At 38.7% G+C, this 18860-nt stretch overlaps 1 protein-coding gene across 1 annotated transcript; it reads left to right on the top strand.

Moving 5' to 3' along the window:
• Nucleotides 1–235: 235 nt before the first annotated feature.
• LOC128577086 (E3 ubiquitin-protein ligase SIAH1-like) lies at nucleotides 236–1066 on the top strand. Its single transcript, XM_053579114.1, has one exon. It carries the CDS (start codon nucleotides 236–238, stop codon nucleotides 1064–1066), a length of 831 nt encoding a protein of 276 aa, XP_053435089.1.
• Nucleotides 1067–18860: the final 17794 nt, after the last annotated feature.

Genomic DNA, 18860 nt, shown 5'->3' on the forward strand with positions numbered 1-18860 from the left:
AGCGAGCACGCAGCAGCCTGAGAATGCGCCAAACGTCTGCGTCTGCGACTGCGAAGGTGAGGTGGTTAGGCGGAAGCCCGGCCATTGAGGGGAACGCTCTCCAGCAGTGGCGGCAACCCAGAGTGTCTGTTCCGTCTGGGTGCCAAGGCGGTGGTGCTTCTCGCGTCAGCGGAAGTTGAGGGCTGAGCACATTTGAGCCAGGACTGGGTTCCAGGAGCCTTCTCGGCCCACAGAAATGAGCCGTGGGCCTGACAGAGTACAGCCTGATGATCCCTCACAGAGTCCACCCCTGCCTGACACGAGTCCATCCAGCAGTGACTTGAGGAAACTTTTTGAGTGTCCATTCTGCTTTGAGTATGTGTTACCACCCATCGTTCAGTGTCAATGTGGTCATCTTGTTTGTGTCAGCTGTCGCCAAAATCTGGCTTCTTGTCCAACTTGCCAGGGCCCATTGGGATCCATTCGCAACTTGGCTATGGAGAAAGTGGCCAATTCACTTACGTTTCCATGTAAATATGCCTTGTCTGGGTGCGGACTAACTCTGCCACCCACAGAAAAAGCAGACCACGAAGAGCACTGTGAGTTTAGGCCTTATTCCTGTCCGTGCCCCGGTGTCCTCTGTCAGTGGGAAGGCTCTTTGGATGCTGTGATTCCCCATTTGATGGGCCAGCATGACTCCGTTACAGTACTACAGGGAGAGACTACAATTTTCCTTGCTATGAACATTAATGTTCATGGTACTTTTTACTGGGTAATGATGCAGTCCTGTTTTGGCTTGCACTTCCTGGTGGTCTTGCAGAAGCAGGAAAACCACCCTGGTCAAGTGAGGTTCTGTGCAATTCTACAGCTGCTAGCAACAGCCCAGCAAGCGGAAAATTTTACTTACCGACTTGAGCTCAAAGGTCATAGACGGCAACTGACTTGGGAAGCAACTCCTCAGTCTATTCGGGAGGGAATTGAGACAGCCATGATGAACAGTGACTGCCTTGTCTTTGACATCAACACTGCACAGCTTTTTGCAGAAAATGGCCATTTAAGCATCATTGTAACTATTGCCCGGTATTGAAATGGCAATAAGACATTTTCTGACCAGTGTTTAGAACTTTAATTTCGCAGAAAATAAGGCATCCCTCTGCCTGCCAACCCGAAAGTCTTTTTGTTGGTAGAAGGTAAATAAAAGGCTGTAAAATACAGGAAGCAGTTTCGTGTAGTAACACTGATATCTTAAAAATAAGTCAACAGTAAACCACTGAAAATATATATTTGTACATGGAAGGTGGGTATCTTTGTTATTAAAAAAGGAAGCATTGTAAAATAATTCTGAGTTTTGTGCTTGTACTACATTGATTATATTGCTGAAAAGTACTGGGTTTGTTGTTGTTTGCGTGTATGTGTGCGTGTGCTCGTGTGTGTGCTTTTGTGTGTGTGTAAGTAAGCGAACCTGTGTGTGTGTGTGTGCATGCGCGTGCCTGTGTGTGGGTTATTTTCACTTGAACTGACAAGCCATCTTGAGTGGTCATGGACCCCTTCTTTTCCCCTTTGGGAGTCATTACATAGTGCTGCTGTGTTTTTTTTTGTGTGTGTGTATTTGCTAATTTTATTCTAGTTTTTGATTAAATAAATTTGACTTTATTTTCTCTAATTCAGGTTTTTTAAATTAGATCATAGCTGTGTCCATTGTGCATTTATGGGGTGCAATGTGCTGGTTTTATATATAATTTGAAATACAACAAACTTTTACTGCACTTTCTTAATTTTTGTATTAAGACATTTATACTTTACACTTACTAGATTTGACATGTACCCTTGTAAAATGCACTATGGGTGTGGTACCATCAATTAGCCTCCCTCCACCCATTGTTCCTCCTCCCCTCTCCTTCCCCTCCTCTCTCCCCTTCATCTTGGGCTGTAGTTGGGTTATAGCTTCCATATGGAAGTATAGGTGCTTATATATTGGTTTCACAGTAGAGCTCAGTACACTGGATACCTTTTCTTCCATTATTGAGATACTTTACTGAGAAGAATATGTTCCAGATCCATCAATGTAAGCATAAAAGAGGTGAAGTCTCCATCTATTTTAAGCTTGCATAATATTCCATGGTGTACATATACCACAATTGATTAATCCATTTGTGGGTCGATGGGCACTTGGGCTTCTTCCATGACTTGGCAATTAGGAATTGGGCTACAATAAACATTCTAGTGCAAATATCTTTGTTATAAAGTTATTTTTGTCCTTATGGATATATACCTAGTAGCAGAATGGCAGGATGAAGGGCAGGTCTATTTTTAGATCCCTAAGTGATCTCCAAACTTCTTTCCAAAAGGAACATAATAGTTTCTATTCCCACCAGCAGTGTAGAAGTGTTCCCTTTTGTACACATGCATGCCAACGTCTATCGTTTTGGGATTCTGTTATGTGGGCTCTCTTACTAGAGTTAGATGATATCTCAAAGTGGTTTTGATTTGCCTTTCTCTGATGATTAAGGATGATGAGTATGTTTTCATGTGTCTGTAGGCCTTGTGCCTGTCTTCTTAAGAGAAGTTTCTTTTTTTTTTTTTTTTTGTAGAGACAGAGTCTCACTGTACCGCCCTCGGGTAGAGTGCCGTGGCGTCACACCCCTCACAGCAACCTCTTAACTCTTGGGCTTACGCGATTCTCTTGCCTCAGCCTCCCGAGCAGCTGGGACTACAGGCGCCCGCCACAACGCCCGGCTATTTTTTGGTTGCAGTTTGGCCGGGGCTGGGTTTGAACCCGCCACCCTCGGCATATGGGGCCGGCGCCCTACTCGCTGAGCCACAGGCGCCGCCCATTAAGAGAAGTTTCTATTCAGATCCCTTGCGGACAATGAGATGTGGTCACTTGTTCTTTTCTTGCTAATATGTTTGAGTTCTCTGTGGATTCTTATTATCAAACCTTTGTCAGTGACATAACCTGCAAATATCTTCTCCAATTCTGAGGGCTTTCTGCTTGCTTTACTTACTGTGTTCTTGGCTGTGCAGAAGCTTTTTAGTTTGATCAGATCCCAGTAATGTATTTTTGGTGTTGCTTCAATTGCCAGTGGGGGTCCTCCTCATAAAGTATTCTCCCAGGCCAATTTTTTCAAGTGTTTCTCCTGCACTCTTTCCAAGAATCTTTATAGTTTCATATCTTAAATTTAAATCTTTTATCCAGTGAGAGTCAATTTTTGTTTATGGTGAAAGGTGTGGGTTCAGTTTCAGTCTTGTATAAGTCACCAGCCAATTCATCCAGCACCATTTGTTAAAAAGGGAATATTTCTCCCACTGAATGTTTTTGATAGGCTTATCAAAGATAAAATGATGATAAGTAGCTGTGTTCATCTCTTGGTTCTGTATTCTGTTCCAAACATCTACCATCCTGTTTTTGTGCCAGTACCATGCTTTTTGGATCACTATAGAATAGTCTAAAGTCTGGTAGCGTTATTCCTCTTGATTTGTTTTTATTTATGAGTAATGTCTTGGCTAATCAAGGTTTTTTCTGATTCTGTATAAAACGAAGTATTATTTTTTTCAAGGTCTTTAAAGTACGACAGTGGTGCTTTAATAGGGATTGCATTAAATTTGTACATTACTTTGGGTAGTATGGACATTTTAACAATGTTGATTCTTCCCAGCCATGAGCATGGTGTGTTTTTCCATTTGTTAACATCTTCATCTATTTCTTTCTCAGAGTTTCATAGTTCTCTTTAGAGAGATTTTTCACGTCTTTAGTTCGGTAGATTCCCAAATATTTCATCTTCTTTGGCACTACTGTAGAAGGAATACAGTCCTTGACTGATTTTTCAGCTTGATTATTATTGGTATATATAAAACCTACTGATTTGTGAGTATTGATTTTGTATCCTGAGATGTTGCTATACTCCTTGATCACTTCTAAGAGTTTTGTAGTTGAGTCTCTTGGGTTTTCTAGGTATGAAATCGTATCATCTGCAAAGAGTGGAAGTTTGATCTGCTCTGACCCTATTTGGGTACCCTTGATTGCTTTCTCTCGCCTGATTGCAATGGCTAATACTTCCATTACAATGTTCAATAGCAGTGGAAACAAGGTGCACCCTTGCATGGTTCTTGATTTGAGTGGAAATATTTTCAAATTTACTACATCAATATGATACTTGCTGTGTGTGGGGTTGCTGTGACGGCCTCTATCCGTTTAAGAAAAGTCCCTTCTATACCTATTTTCTGAAGTGTTCTAATCAGGAAAGGATGCTGGATTTTATCAAAAGTATTTTCTGCATGAATTGAGAGAATCATATGGTCTTTGTTTTGTTTATGTGGTGTATTATATTTATAGATTTATGTATGTTGACCCAATCTTGAGACCCTGGGATAAAACCAACTTGGTATTGGTGTATAATTTTTTAATGTGTTGCTGGATCTGAAATAGATTTCCTGAACAAACCAATTTCAAGCACTGAGATCAAATAAACAATAAAAAAAAAAAATCTCCCAACAAAAAAATGCCCTGGTCTGTATGGCTTCACACCAGAATTCTATCAAACCTTCAAAGAAGAGCTTATTCCCATACTGCAGAAGTTATTCCAAAAAATTGAGGAAGAAGGAATCTTCCCCAACACATTCTGTGAAGCAAACATCACCCTGGTATCAAAACAAGGTAAAGACACAACTAAAAAGGAGGACTTTAGACCAATTTAACTAATGAATATAGATGCACCAATTCTCAACAAAATCCTAGCCAATTGATTACAGCTTATCATCCAAAAAGTCATACATCATGATCAAATAGGTCTTATCCCAGGGATGCAAGGCTGGTTTAATATACGTAAATCCATAAACATTATTCACTACATTAACGAAGGCAAAAACAAAGCCTATATGATCCTCTCATTAGATGCAGAAAAAGCATTTGGTAAAATCCAGCATCCTTTTCTAATTAGAACACTGAAAAGTTTAAGCATAAGTGGCACATTTATGAAACTGATTGAAACTATCTATGACAAAACCTTAGCTAATATTTTACTGAATGGAGTTAAACTGAAAGGTTTTCCACTTAGACCTGGAACCAGACAAGGATGTCCTCTGTCACCATTACTATTCGACATCATGCTGGAAGTTCTAGCCAATACCACTGGGCAAGAGAAGGAAATAAAGGGCATCCAAATGGGAGCAGTGGAGGTCAAACTCTCCCTCTTTGCTGATGATATGATTTTATACATAGAGAACCCCAAAGACTCAACCAGGAGACTCTTGGAAATCATCAAAAAATACAGTAATGTCTCCAGATATAAAATCAGTGTCCACAAATCAGTTGCCTTTGTATACACCAGTAACAGCCAACGTGAGAGGCTAATTAAGGACATAACTCCCTTCACCATAGCACCAAAGAAAATGACATACCTAGGAATATACCTAACAAAAAAGGTGAAGGACCTCTATAAAGAAAGTTATGAAACCCTAAGAAAGGAAAGAGCAGAGGACTTTAACAAATGGAAGAACATACCATGCTCATGGCTGGGAAGAATCAACATTGTTAAAATATCTATACTTCCCAGAGCAATCTACAGATTCAGTGCAATCCCCATTAAAGTGCCATCATCATAGTTTAAAGATTTGGGAAAAAAATAATTAAATAATTATTTTTTATAGCACCAGAAGAAACCATGTATAGCTAAGAATCAACATTGTTAAAATGTCTGTACTTCCCAGAGCAATCTACTGATTCAACACCATCCCTATTGAAATACTAACATCCTATTTCAAGGCTTGGATGAATTAAGTTTTTTATCGTATTCACTAAGGATTTTTTGAATTTATGAGGTGTCTGTTGTTATTTTGCCTTGATCATTTCTGATTGATGATATTAGGGATTTTACTCTTCTTCTTCTAGTTAGGTTAGCCAAAGGTTTATCAATTTTATTAAACTTTTCAAAGAACCTACTTTTTGATTCATTGATCTTTTGAATAATTCTTTTGTTTTCAATTTCATTGAATTCTTCTCTAATGTTGGTTATTTCTTTTCTTCTGCTGGATTTGGGGTTGGAATGTTCTTCCTTTTCCAGTTGCTTATAGTACCTCATTAAGTCGTTTACTTCCTGTCTTACTGTTCCCTTGAGGAAGGCTTGCAATGCTATAAATTTCCCTCTTAGGATTGCCTTTGCAGTATCCCATAAGTTCTGACAATTCATATCTTCATTGTAATTTTGTTCCAAGAATTTTCCAATTTCCTTCTTAATCTCATCTATGACCCAGCTATCATTCAACATAAGGTTATTTAGTTTCCATGTCTCTGTATGATTATGCATATACCTGTTATTGGTGAGTTCAACTTTTATTGTGTGATGATCTGAGAAAATACAAGGAATAATTTCTATATGTCTAAATTTGCTGAAGTTAGACTTGTGACCTAAGATGTGATCAATTTTGGAGGATGTTCCATGGGCTTATGAGAAAAATGTGTATTCAGTTTTGTTAGGATGAAATGTTCTGTAGATGTGTGTTAAATTCAATTGTTGTATAGTGAAGTTTACGTCCAAAATTTCTTTACTTTGTTTAATCTTAGAGGATCTATCCAATCCTGCCAAAGGGGTGTTAAAATCTCCAACTATTATGGTGCTGGAAGATATCAATTTTTTCATGTTTGTTAGGATCTTCTTTATAAATTGAAGGAGCATTCTGGTTGGACTCATAAATGATAATAATTGAGATCTCTTCATGTTGGGTGTTTCCTTTGACAAATACAAAGTGACTATCCTTTCTTTCCTTACCATTACTGGTTTAAAACCTAGTGTATCTGCAAATAAAATTGTAACACCTGCTTTTTTCTGATTTCCATTAGTCTGAATTATAGATGTCCAACCCTTCACCTTGAGTCTATTTTTATCCTTTTAGTTAAGGTGAGACTCTTGCATGCAACAGATATAGGTCTGAGTTTACGTATCCAGTCCGCCAACCTAGGCCTATTTAGAGGACAATTTAAGCCATTCACATTAATTGAGAGGATTGAAAAGTGTAATAGTGTTTTGGGTGTCATGTTTTTCATATGTCTAGTGTATATTTTTGGTCCTTATCTTTCTGTGGAAGTTAGGTTTTTTCAACAGTTTCTGGGTGAGTTTACTTTGTTCGTGGACCATTCTGCTGGTCATTATGGAGGATGGAACTGAGACTATCTTGGAGAGCTGGTTTGGTTGTGGCAAATTTCTTCAACATCAGTATGTCATTAAAGTATTTGATTTCTCCGTCATAGATGAAGCTTAGTTTAGCTGGATACAGGATCTTGGGCTGGAAGTAATTTTGTTTTAGGAGATTAAAGGTCAAAGACCAACTTCTTCTGGCTTAGAAAGTTTTGGCAGAGAGATTAGCAGTCATTCTGTTGTTTCTCCCTTTATATATACATGATTTTCTAATATCTAGCTGCTTGCAGAATTTTCTCCTTCGTTTTAACTTTGGTGAAGTTAGTTGAAATCTGCCTAGGAGATGCTTTATTTGGATTGAGTTGTGCTGGGGTTCTGAAACTGTCTGCTATCTGAATTTCAGTATCCCTTGCAATACTTGGGAAATTCTCTTCCAAAGTCTCTTGGAGTAAAGCATCTGTGCTTTTAGGACCATCCTCTTCTCCTTCTGGAATTCCTATAAGATGAATATTTGCTCTTTTGGAGTGATCCCTCAACTCTCTCAGGGAAAGATCAGTTTTTCCTCTCCATCTGTCTGCCTCTTTGAATGTTTGAGAGCATTCAAAAGCTTTGTCTTCAATATCAGAAATCCTTTCTTCTGCCTGCTCCACTCTATTACATAAGGAATCTACTAAGTTTTGGAGCTCCTCGAACAATTTTTTTCATTTCACTGAGCTCTGCTAGCTGATTTCTCATTATGTTCATATCCTTGGTAAATTTGTCTTCTAATTCACTTACTTATTGACATAACTTTTGGGATTGTAATAGTCATCTTTTCTTCCAATTTATTCATCTTATTTGCCATTCAAATTCTGAATTATATTTCTGACATTTCAGCCATTTGTTTATGAATGACATCTTCTAATGTATCTCTTTTTTCATTCCTTGGTGGAGTTGATTTCCTCTGATTATTCATGTTTCCAGAGTTCCTCCTCTGGTTCTGCCCCATGCTTAATTTCTGTAGTTTGGGTATTAAAACTGGAAGGGTGTGTGATTAAATTGGGGGTTCCAGGAATATAGTTACCTAGCCCTTTACTAAAGAGCAGGGACTAGTGATTGTGGCTTTTTCCTTATAGCTTTACAACAGTTCCTTTCAGACCTGCGGCTAGAGACTCTGAGAACTAAACTGGTATGATAGGGGTAGCTGGCTCTAATTTGTACTCGACCAACTACTATCTGATCCTATTGAGTCACAGGATAAGGATAAAATCTCAGATGGTGGGATATACAGGAAACTGAGATACCCTACCCCTTCCCAGCACCTATTGCAGGAGGAGACAGTCTCTCCCAGTTCAAAACAACCTTGGTTCAACCTTGGAGGGTCTCCAGGTGAACTGCCCAAGTTGATTGTTCTAAAAACAATTATCCTATGCAGTACAAAACACTACTCAACTGTGGAAGTTCAATTGGTGACCAGCAACCTGTGGTAGGATTCCACAGGCAGTTCAGACTCAGAAACCCAAGATGCTGGAGTTTGGCTCTCTCTGGTGGTCAAGGGGACAGTAAGGTTTGCTCGGGCCGAGAGTCAGTCCAGATGAATTGGTGCTTAATTCGCAGCCCTATGCCGTAGCCTTGTCTTGCCACTAGTAGCCCCACAGTGCTATGGCCCGGCTCTCTTCAGTGGGTGGAAGAGACAGGGATATGGGCCTGCCTGAAACAGGGGAGATCAGTGCCTCCTCTGTGTGATAACCTGCCACCAGAGCAACTTCATGGGTCTGGAGCCTGGCTCTCTGGCTTCCTCTAGTGTTCAATGGCTTCTCCGCCCCAGGCTGCTGCTGCATGTCCGAGTTTGTGACTCTGTGGTGGCTATGCTCCGGCAGACACATTATGAGACCACAAAAGCTGGGATTTTATGCTGACACTGAGCTCACACTCCCATCTCAGTCCCAGCCATGCCCCGCCCAGGCAGTACCACTGCAGCCATACCCCCAGTTCATGGAGCCTGTGTTTTTGTCCCAGTTTTGATTCGCCAGTGGCTGCCCCTAGGGTAGTGGCCTGGCTCCCTCTGGTTGCCAAGGGAAATGGGAGGTATGATCCAGGGTGTGAGCCTTGTTTCTCTCGCCACCACTGTGCTCTGCCACAGGCCACGTTGCTCCTTCTCCGGCTTGGCTCCCTCACTCCACAATCTCCACTTTACACCCATGCAGCTGTTTCAGCACAGACTTGTAGCAGCCCATGCCATGCCTATACCTCTCAAGAAGTTGCCCAACAATATGGACTGAGCAGGGTACAGGCTTCCAGACTGCAGGGTTGGGGTGAAGGGGTGGGCTGAGAGTTCAGAATTGTGGGCTTATGTTCAGTTTTATGCTAGGCAGGAGAATGCCTAGGCTCAAAAGTGGGATCTCTCTGGGGAATAAGATCCAGTTTTAGCGACTTTCTCCCATGGGATAAAAAAAGAGATGTGAACTCTGCTCACTTGTTTGTAGAAAGTTCACTGCCAGCATTTCTCATGGGGGAGGGGACTCACATCCACCTGGGGATATGTTTTGTACCTGTGATTTATTTCCTTAGGGTCGTAGCTCACCTCCACATTGGTGATGTGCATTCCTCAATTTTCTCTCCTCGCTCAGCTCCAAACTATCAGCTTTATTGAGGAATTTCTGTCCTTTATCTCTCCTTCTGGACGGGAGCCTCTGGAAAAGTTGGCTCTAGTCGGCCGTCTTGTCGTAATATATCTTTAAAAGATTTTCTTCCTGTCCAATGACTATGGCATGTCTGTATATTTGTTTATTCAGGTCTCTTTATATGGTTTTGATAGGTTTTTTAAAAATAATTTTTCATTGTACCACCTATTATTTGGTATTTTATATTTTTTGTGGCAATTGTGAATGTCTTTCCATTTCAATTTTTAATTGTGTATTGCTGGTATAAAACAAATCTTGTCTTGTTTCTGACTAATTTACTAAATTTTCTTATCCTAATGGCTAATTTACTTGGTTATCTTGGGTTTTTCTAGGTATACAATCACAGTATCCTTAAATAATATAAATTTTAACTCACATTCTAAAATGTATACCACATATTTAATTTTGTTTTCTCACCACATTATCTCTACACAAATAACAATTATAAATAGAAGAAAATGTTTTTGTATACTAAAGCTCCATATTTATGGAGAAAACCTAAATACTATATAGTCATTAGTAAAGGGCTAGGTAACTCTTTAGTAAAGGGCTAGGTAACTACATTTTTGAGAGTATTTAATGATACGGAAAATGTTCCTCATATGTTAATTTAAAAGAAACTGTTTTGAGAATATGATCTAGTTGTTAAAACACACATAGACTCCCATATATTCACAGAACGGAAAAAAAAAGGCTGTGTGAATACTTGTCAATACAGAAATTATTATCATTAGAAGATAGAATTTTCCCCTTTTTAATATTTTAAGTAGTTTTAAAATTTCTATGATAAGCATTTATAATTCCCATGATCAGAATAAGACCATAAAAGCCTTTAAATACAAGACAGCAAATTTGGGGGGAAATTCTGCCTGCCAGTAAGAAGTTTCTTACTTTGTACGTTCTAGCATTAAGTTCCCACATACTAAACTGCAAAGAGTTTTCCATAAAATGGCAGTTGCTCAACATCCTGTCTTTATGTCTCTATGACTGTAATTGCTACGTTTGCAGATTTGTGAAATACTAGCTTTTCAAATCTCTTCGGTGCAAACTGACTCTGTCAGTGGCATCTGAAATACATATGTGCTGCAAAATGCATTTACAAAATGGCTACCTCCTTGGATATAGGTAAAGGAAAGGAACAGTTTCTGCTGAGTGCTGTCTAGAAGACTATTCCCTGTTACTTAGAGTCCTTCCCCCCACCCGCCTCTGTCCCTATAGATCCTTTTTCTGCTTTCCCAGCCATCAGTCATCTCCTTAGCTGACACAATTGTACTTAAAACTTGTCCCTTTGCAGGTTTGCTGGTGCTTTACTCTATTTCATGCAGGTTATAAAAGTGGTTATCACTTTTGTACTCCAGTGGAATTAAAGAACTTTTAATCTCATCTTTTATAGCTTTTGCTTACTCTTCCTATGGAGTTTTTATTTAGGGAAGATGTTCACCTGCATTTGTTATTAGCTCTGAGTTAGCCAATCTAACCCATACAAGCACCTTAAAAATACTGAGAATGGAGGTTCCTTAGGCTTTTTAGTCTGTGGATTTTTCTTTCTTTTTTTTTTTTCCTAGTGGGAATAGGTAGGGAAAGATGAAGGTTAAGGAAACCAGAGTCAAGGTTGTTAAAGTCCCATTAGGTAAAATGTAAGACAAGTATTAATGTATAAACTTTTCTTCATGCTCTTAGTATATGGATATATCCCTTAAGCTATTTGATTTGGTGTCAGAAAACCTAAATTGCTTTATTTTGTTAAAAAGTATTTTCACAGAAATGTTAATTCTTTATTTAAACAGATTGCTATATACTGAGTGTATGCCCTTGCTTTGAGAAAATCAGAAACATCCATCATTCTGATAAACGTTGGATAATTTGGACAATATTTTCTTCCTTTTCTTTTATTTCCTGACAGAGATGCTGCTATTAAAAACAAACTGTTGCTTTGTAAAAGCCAATATTCTGTTATGTGGTGTTATTTATACAAAGTCTAATAAAACATTATGCTACTAATCAAAGGTGATAGATACAAAACATTGTTTTGTCTTCTGGCACTATGGATTATGCTAATAGCCATCTGCCCATAATTGATATTTTGTTCTTCAGTCACAGAAAAATAAACATAACCAACTATAAAAGACAACTTTTTTGTTGTGATAGATGTTTATACAATTGTCTTTTGTTCTCCATTATGTTTTTCATAATTTCTTAGTTAATTATTTAGTAGTATAATACTTTTTACGGCACTAAGACTGTCACTGCATGCCAAATAAAGATTTGAAATATATAGTATATACACAATGATGTCATCCCTAATATCCTCACCATGCAGGTTGGAAAAAACAAGCCAATTTAAGACATTTGGGGATGACAATTTTTTTTCTTGTTTTCACACTTACAGGGTAACTCATACTTTAGATTCCTGTGGAATAAGAATTTGTAATAAAAAAAAGCAATCCAGAAAAATATAGACTTAATAGCTATAGTGGAAACTTAATTAAGGCAATGTCACCTTGGATTTTGCAAACAGCCCAAGATTAGAGGGAAACACATTTTCTATAAGGAATTCATCTGCAACTCCACAATAAAAGGCTGCCTTTGCAGGTGTCTCTGGATGTAATTGTGGTTATGTGCAGTCAAAAAAAATTCATCGCGTGTGTGAAGGGAAGTCCACTAAATACTACTAAATGCAAGAAGGAAATACAAAAGAAGTTAAAGATGTGGTACTTACTCTAGAAGAATTTAAGATCACTTGGGAACTGTACTCTACAACTTAGGAACATTTGTAAGCAAGACATCCAGGTAAATTGATAGAGGCTTTAAGTGCTGGGAACTAGAGACTTGTGATAGGATTGCCAGCAGAAACAGATAACTATTTTTAAAAAGTCTAATGTAACTAAGAAGACAAGTTAAAACTTTCCTGAGATCTCCGGAACCTGCACATATGAAGTAAATAGAAGGTCATGGTATGGGCCTCTGTCAACAACAACAAAAAATCCTTCATTAATACTTGAAATAGCATCATTAGCAATTCATGTCTTTGAATTAAGCAATCCCTTCCCCATGAATTTGGTATGATTGGGGGATTCAGAGAGGCTAAATAATGTGGTTTGGTTGTCATGGTAGGTGGTCCAACGCACATCTCTACACATAACTTCTAATTACAAATATCATGCTCATCTGAATATCATAAGAAGAGGTATTATGTACATGATTAATTCAGCTCATTTTTCTGTCATACTGTTCTTTTCTCATTGATGTCTAACATATTAATAGCATTGTATATTGAATACAAATCTTTTGATTTTCATACATATGGCAAATATATTTCCCATTTGTATTTTTGTTTGTTTTTACCTTATTATTTTCATGTTGTCAAATATGAAAATTTTCTTCTGTGTATAATGAGTTTGATTTAATGTCTGGATAGGACTGTCCTACTCCAAGATTGCACAAGTATAGTCATTCCTTGGTTGATTGCACTTTGCCTTATTATGCTTCACAGATTGTGCGTTATTCACAAATTGATTTGAGGCAACTCCTCATGAAGCAACTCTATTGCTGCCATTTTTCCAATGACATGTGTTCACCTGGAGTTTCTGTAACACATTCTGGTAATTATTGCTATATTTAAAACTTATCCATTATTGTTATATCTGTGTTCAATGATCTTTGATATTACTATTATAATTGTTTGAGGCACCACAAACTGCACCCATATAACATAGCAAACGTAATCAATAAACATTGTGTGTGTTTTGCCTGCCCCACTAATTGGCTATGACCTCTTCTCCCCCCCTCTCCTTGGGCCTTCCTATTCCCTGGGACACAACCATATTGAAATGAGGCCAATTGATAAATCTACAATGCCCTTTAAATATTTAATTGAAAGAAAGAGCCGCATGTCTCTCACTTTAAATCAAAAGTTAGAAATGCTTAAGCTCAGTGAGGAAGGCATGTTGAAAGATAAGAAAGGCTGAAGCTAGGCCTCTGCTGCCAAACAGTTAGCCAAGCCACCCTTAGTGCTGATACAGAGAAAGTTTTAATGGTCTGGATAGAAAATAAAAAAAAAAAAACAAAAAAAACATTACCTTAAGCCAAAGCCTAATCCAGAGCAAAGCCCTAACTTTCTTCAATTTTATGAAGTCTGGGAGAGGTAAAGTTGTAGCAGAAAATATAGAGTAAGCAGAGTTTGGTTCATGAAGTTTAAGAAAATAAGCTGTGGCCATTACATAAAAGCACAGGGTGAAGCAGCAAATGCTGTTTCAAGCTACAGCAAGTTATCAAGAAGACTACACTAAACAACTGATTTTTAGTGTAGATGAAAAAGCCTTCTACTGGAAGAAGATGCCATTTAGGGCTTTTTTAGCTAAAGAGGAGAAATCAATGCCTGTGTTTAAAGCTTCGAAGGATAATTCAACTCTCTTGTTAGGGGCTAAAACATCTGAAAACATTGAGTTGAAGGCAATGTACATTTACCATTTTGAAAATCCTAGGACCCTTGGAAATCTACTCTTCCCCTGCTCTATAAAAGAAATAACAAAACCTTGGTGACAGCACATTTGTTTATAGCATGGTTTACTGAATGTTTTAAGCTCACTATTGAGACATACTGATAAAAAAAAACATTTTTGAAAATGTTTGAATTCATTGGCAGTACAGCTAGTCACACAGGAGTTCTGACAAACATATACAAGAAGATTAATGTTGTTTTCATGCATGCTAATACAACCCATTCTGCAGCTGATAGATCAAGTCTTAGTATTTAAGAAGTACATTTGGTAAGACTATAGCTGCCAAAGATAGTGAGTCCTCTGATACATATGAGCAAAGAAACTTGAAAACCTTCTGGAAAATATTCTCCATCCCAAATACCATTAAGAACATTTGCAATTCATTGGAGGAGGATGAAAATATCAATATTGGGGGCGGAGCAAGATGGCGGCCGAGTAACAGCTTCCTTGCATCTGGGCACCGTGAGTCTGGGGAGATAGGACTCCAGGCATCTCTGGCTGGTGGGATCTGCCTATCATCACTCCTATGAGGATACAGGGAGTCAGCGAGAGACTTCTGGACCCCAAGAGGAGGACTAAAACAGTGGAAAACCGGCAAGTGGTCGCGCGTGTTCAATCCATCTAAACCCACCCACAACTGTAAGTTCAGTAGCAGCGAGACTGCAAACCAGAAAGGCCTTACCTGTGAACGGTTTTGGTGTCCTTGGACTTGGAACTGAGTTGAACTGCCTTGGGGAGGGCCTGAGCAGGAGTGTGGAGAACTTTGGCCATTGTCTAGGGCCCCAGTCTGAGCCGCTGAGCCAGACAGAGCTAATAGTGTTTGGCGGTGGGTCACACGGAACCATTGTCAGTGATCTGCCCCGGCAAGCTCCGCCCTCTGGGTCGCAGAGCTAGAAACCGGTGGGAGCTGGTAACCCAGCAACCAAGTAGCCTAAGGGTGGGGTCTGAGCCGCCTTGCAGCCCTAACCCTTAGGGGCAGAGTGAGACCGGTTTTGGCACACTGGGTAAGTGGATAGCCACTTCAGCAGTGATTCCAGTGAGAAAGCTGGGAAAGCTTCTGCTCAGCAAGTTTACAAGTTCAAAGTGCCTTTTAAGTGGGCTGAAGAGAGATTTAGGGTGTCTACCTACTGGGGTTTGAGAAATCAGCAGCCTCCAGTCGTATCAGAACTGTGATTAACATCTCATACCCCAGAAGACCATGTGTTGCCCGGACAATATTCAATAACATATACAATCTGCTTTGTTTTTGGTTGTGTATTTTTTTCTTTTTTTTTTTTTTGTTTGGTTGTTTCTTTTTTTGTTTATTTTGACGTTGTTGATGTTCTTTTGTTTTTTAATTTCAATCTTGTCCATACAGATCCCTTTTTCTTTCTCAATTTTTCTAGTTTAATTATAATTTCCCATTGCTGCCTTTTTTAATAACTAGAACTTCAATTTTGCTAGTGTTTCTACTGCTATCATTTGGTTTTTCACCCAATTTTATCCCCGTAAAGTTTTCTGTTTGCTTCTTTTGGTTTGATTTATAGCATTTTTGTCTTTCCTCTCTAGTGGTGGAGGTGCGGTACTGTGTCTGATCAGGTTAGCAAAGAGCTGCTGACCTCAAGGGAACCACCCAACTGGGCACCCCCAGAAGGTGGGGTTTTTTAAGGTTGTGTCAAAGTACCCTATTGTACACCTATATTGCCCTGTCTCCCTCTTTCTGTGCCTCTCTTCTTTTTGTCAATATTCCTTATACCCACCCCCTCTCCTTTCTCTATCTTTCTTTTTTTTCTTATCACTCGGTCCTCCTTTCTTTCATCCCTTTTTTGCTCTTCAACCTTCTCACCCTTCTGGTCCTGTAACCCTTAGTCCACAGGCACAAGAACTTAAAGAACAAGAGGAAGTGAAAGGAAAATTAGGGCAAGGAAACAGATAAAAGAAATCACTCATGAGGAAGAATCAGCAGAAAACTCCAGGCAATATGAAGAACCAGTCTAGAGCAACCCCACCAAGGGACCCTGAGGTAGCTACTGCAGATGATTCCACCTGTAAAGAAATGTTAGGAATGACAGAAAGGGAATTTAGAATACACATGTTGAAAACAATGAAAGAAATGATGGAAACAATGAAGGAAATTGCTAATAAAGTGGAAAATAACCAAAAGGAAATCCAAAAACAGAATCAAATAAGAGATGAACGATATGAAGAATATAAAAAGGATATAGCAAACCTGAAGGTACTGAAACAGTCAATTAGGGAACTTAAAGATGCAATGGAAAGTATCAGCAACAGGTTAGACCGTGCAGAAGAAAGAATTTCAGAGGTAGAAGACAAAGTTCTTGAGATAACTCAGACAGTAAAAGAGGCAGAAAAGAAGAGAGAGAAAGCAGAACGTTCACTGGCAGAATTATGGGACTTTATGAAGCGTTCCAACATATGAGTTATAGGAATTCCAGAAGGGGAAGAAGAAAGCCCCAGAGGAATGGAAGCCATACTAGAGAATATTATAAAAGAAAATTTCCCAAACATCACCAAAGATTCTGACACACTGCTTTCAGAGGGATATCGGACCCCAGGTCGCCTCAACTCTAACCGAGCTTCTCCAAGACACATTGTGATGAACCTGTCCAAAGTCAAGACAAAAGAAAAGATTCTGCAAGCTGCCAGGAGTAAGCGCCAGTTGACCTACAGGGGCAAATCCATCAGAGTGACTGCAGACTTCTCTAATGAAACTTTCCAAGCCAGAAGACAATTGTCATCTACCTTTAATCTACTTAAACAGAACAATTTTCAGCCCAGAATTCTGTACCCTGCTAAGCTAAGCTTCAAAATTGACGGAGAAATCAAATCATTTACGGATATACAAACATTGAGGAAATTTGCCACAACAAGACCAGCTCTACAGGAAATACTTCAACCTGTTCTGCACACTGACCACCACAATGGATCAGCAGCAAAGTAAGAACTCAGAAATTAAAGGACAGAACCTAACCTCCACACTGATGCAAAAGATAAAACTAAGCAATGGACTCTCACCAAATAAGACAAATAGAATACTACCACACTTATCAATTATCTCAATAAATGTTAATGCCTTGAATTCCCCACTGAAGAGACGTAGATTGGCTGACTGGATTAAAAAACACAAGCTATCCATTTGCTGTCTGCAAGAAACACACCTGGCTTCAAAAGACAAATTAAAGCTCCGAGTCAAGGGTTGGAAGACAATTTTTCAGGCAAATGGAATTCAGAAGAAAAGAGGAGTTGCGATCTTATTTTCAGATACATGTGGATTTAAAGCAACTAAAGTCAAAAAAGACAAAGATGGTCACTTTATATTGGTCAAGGGAAAACTACAACAAGAAGACGTTTAAATTCTAAATATTTATGCACCCAATTTAAATGCTCCCAGATTCTTGAAGCAGACCTTACTCAGTCTGAGCAATATGATATCTGATAATACCATCATAACAGGGGACTTTAACACTCCTCTTACAGAGCTGGACAGATCCTCTAAACAGAAATTAAACAAAGATATAAGAGATTTAAATGAGATCCTAGAACAACTGTGCTTGATAGATGCATATAGAACATTCCACCCCAAAGATAAAGAATATACATTCTTCTCATCACCCCATGGAACATTCTCCAAAATTGATCATATCCTGGGACACAAAACAAATATCAACAGAATCAAAAGAATTGAAATTTTACCTTGTATCTTCTCAGACCATAAGGCACTAAAGGTGGAACTCAACTCTAACAAAAATGCTCAACCCCACCCAAAGGCATGGAAATTAAACAATCTTCTGTTGAATAACAGATGGGTGCAGGAAGAAAGAAAACAGGAAATCATTAACTTCCTTGAGCATAACAACAATGAAGACACAAGCTACCAAAACCTGTGGGATACTGCAAAAGCAGTTTTGAGAGGAAAATTCATCGCTTTAGATGCCTACATTCGAAAAACAGAAAGAGAGCACATCAACAATCTCACAAGAGATCTTATGGAATTGGAAAAAGAAGAACAATCTAAGCCTAAACTCAGTAGAAGAAAAGAAATATCCAAAATCAAATCAGAGATCAATGAAATTGAAAACAAAAGAATCATTCAGAAAAATTAATGAAACAAGGAGTTGGTTTTTTGAAAAATAAATAAAATAGATAAACCATTGGCCAGACTAACGAGAAATAGAAAAATAAAATCTCTAGTAACCTCAATCAGAAACAATAAAGGGGAAATAACAACTGATCCCACAGAGATACAAGAGATCATCTCTGAATACTACCAGAAACTCTATGCCCAGAAATTTGACAATGTGAAGGAAATGGATCAATATTTGGAATCACACCCTCTCCCTAGACTTAGCCAGGAAGAAATAGACCTCCTGAACAGACCAATTTCAAGCACTGAGATCAAAGAAACAATAAAAAAGCTTCCAACTAAAAAATGCCCTGGTCCAGATGGCTTCACTCCAGAATTCTATCAAACCTTCAAGGAAGAGCTTATTCCTGTACTGCAGAAATTATTCCAAAAAATTGAGGAAGAAGGAATCTTCCCCAACACATTCTATGAAGCAAACATCACCCTGATACCAAAACCAGGA

Source organism: Nycticebus coucang, chromosome X, assembly GCF_027406575.1.
Source record: "Nycticebus coucang isolate mNycCou1 chromosome X, mNycCou1.pri, whole genome shotgun sequence".
NCBI classification, from domain to species: Eukaryota; Metazoa; Chordata; class Mammalia; order Primates; family Lorisidae; genus Nycticebus; species Nycticebus coucang.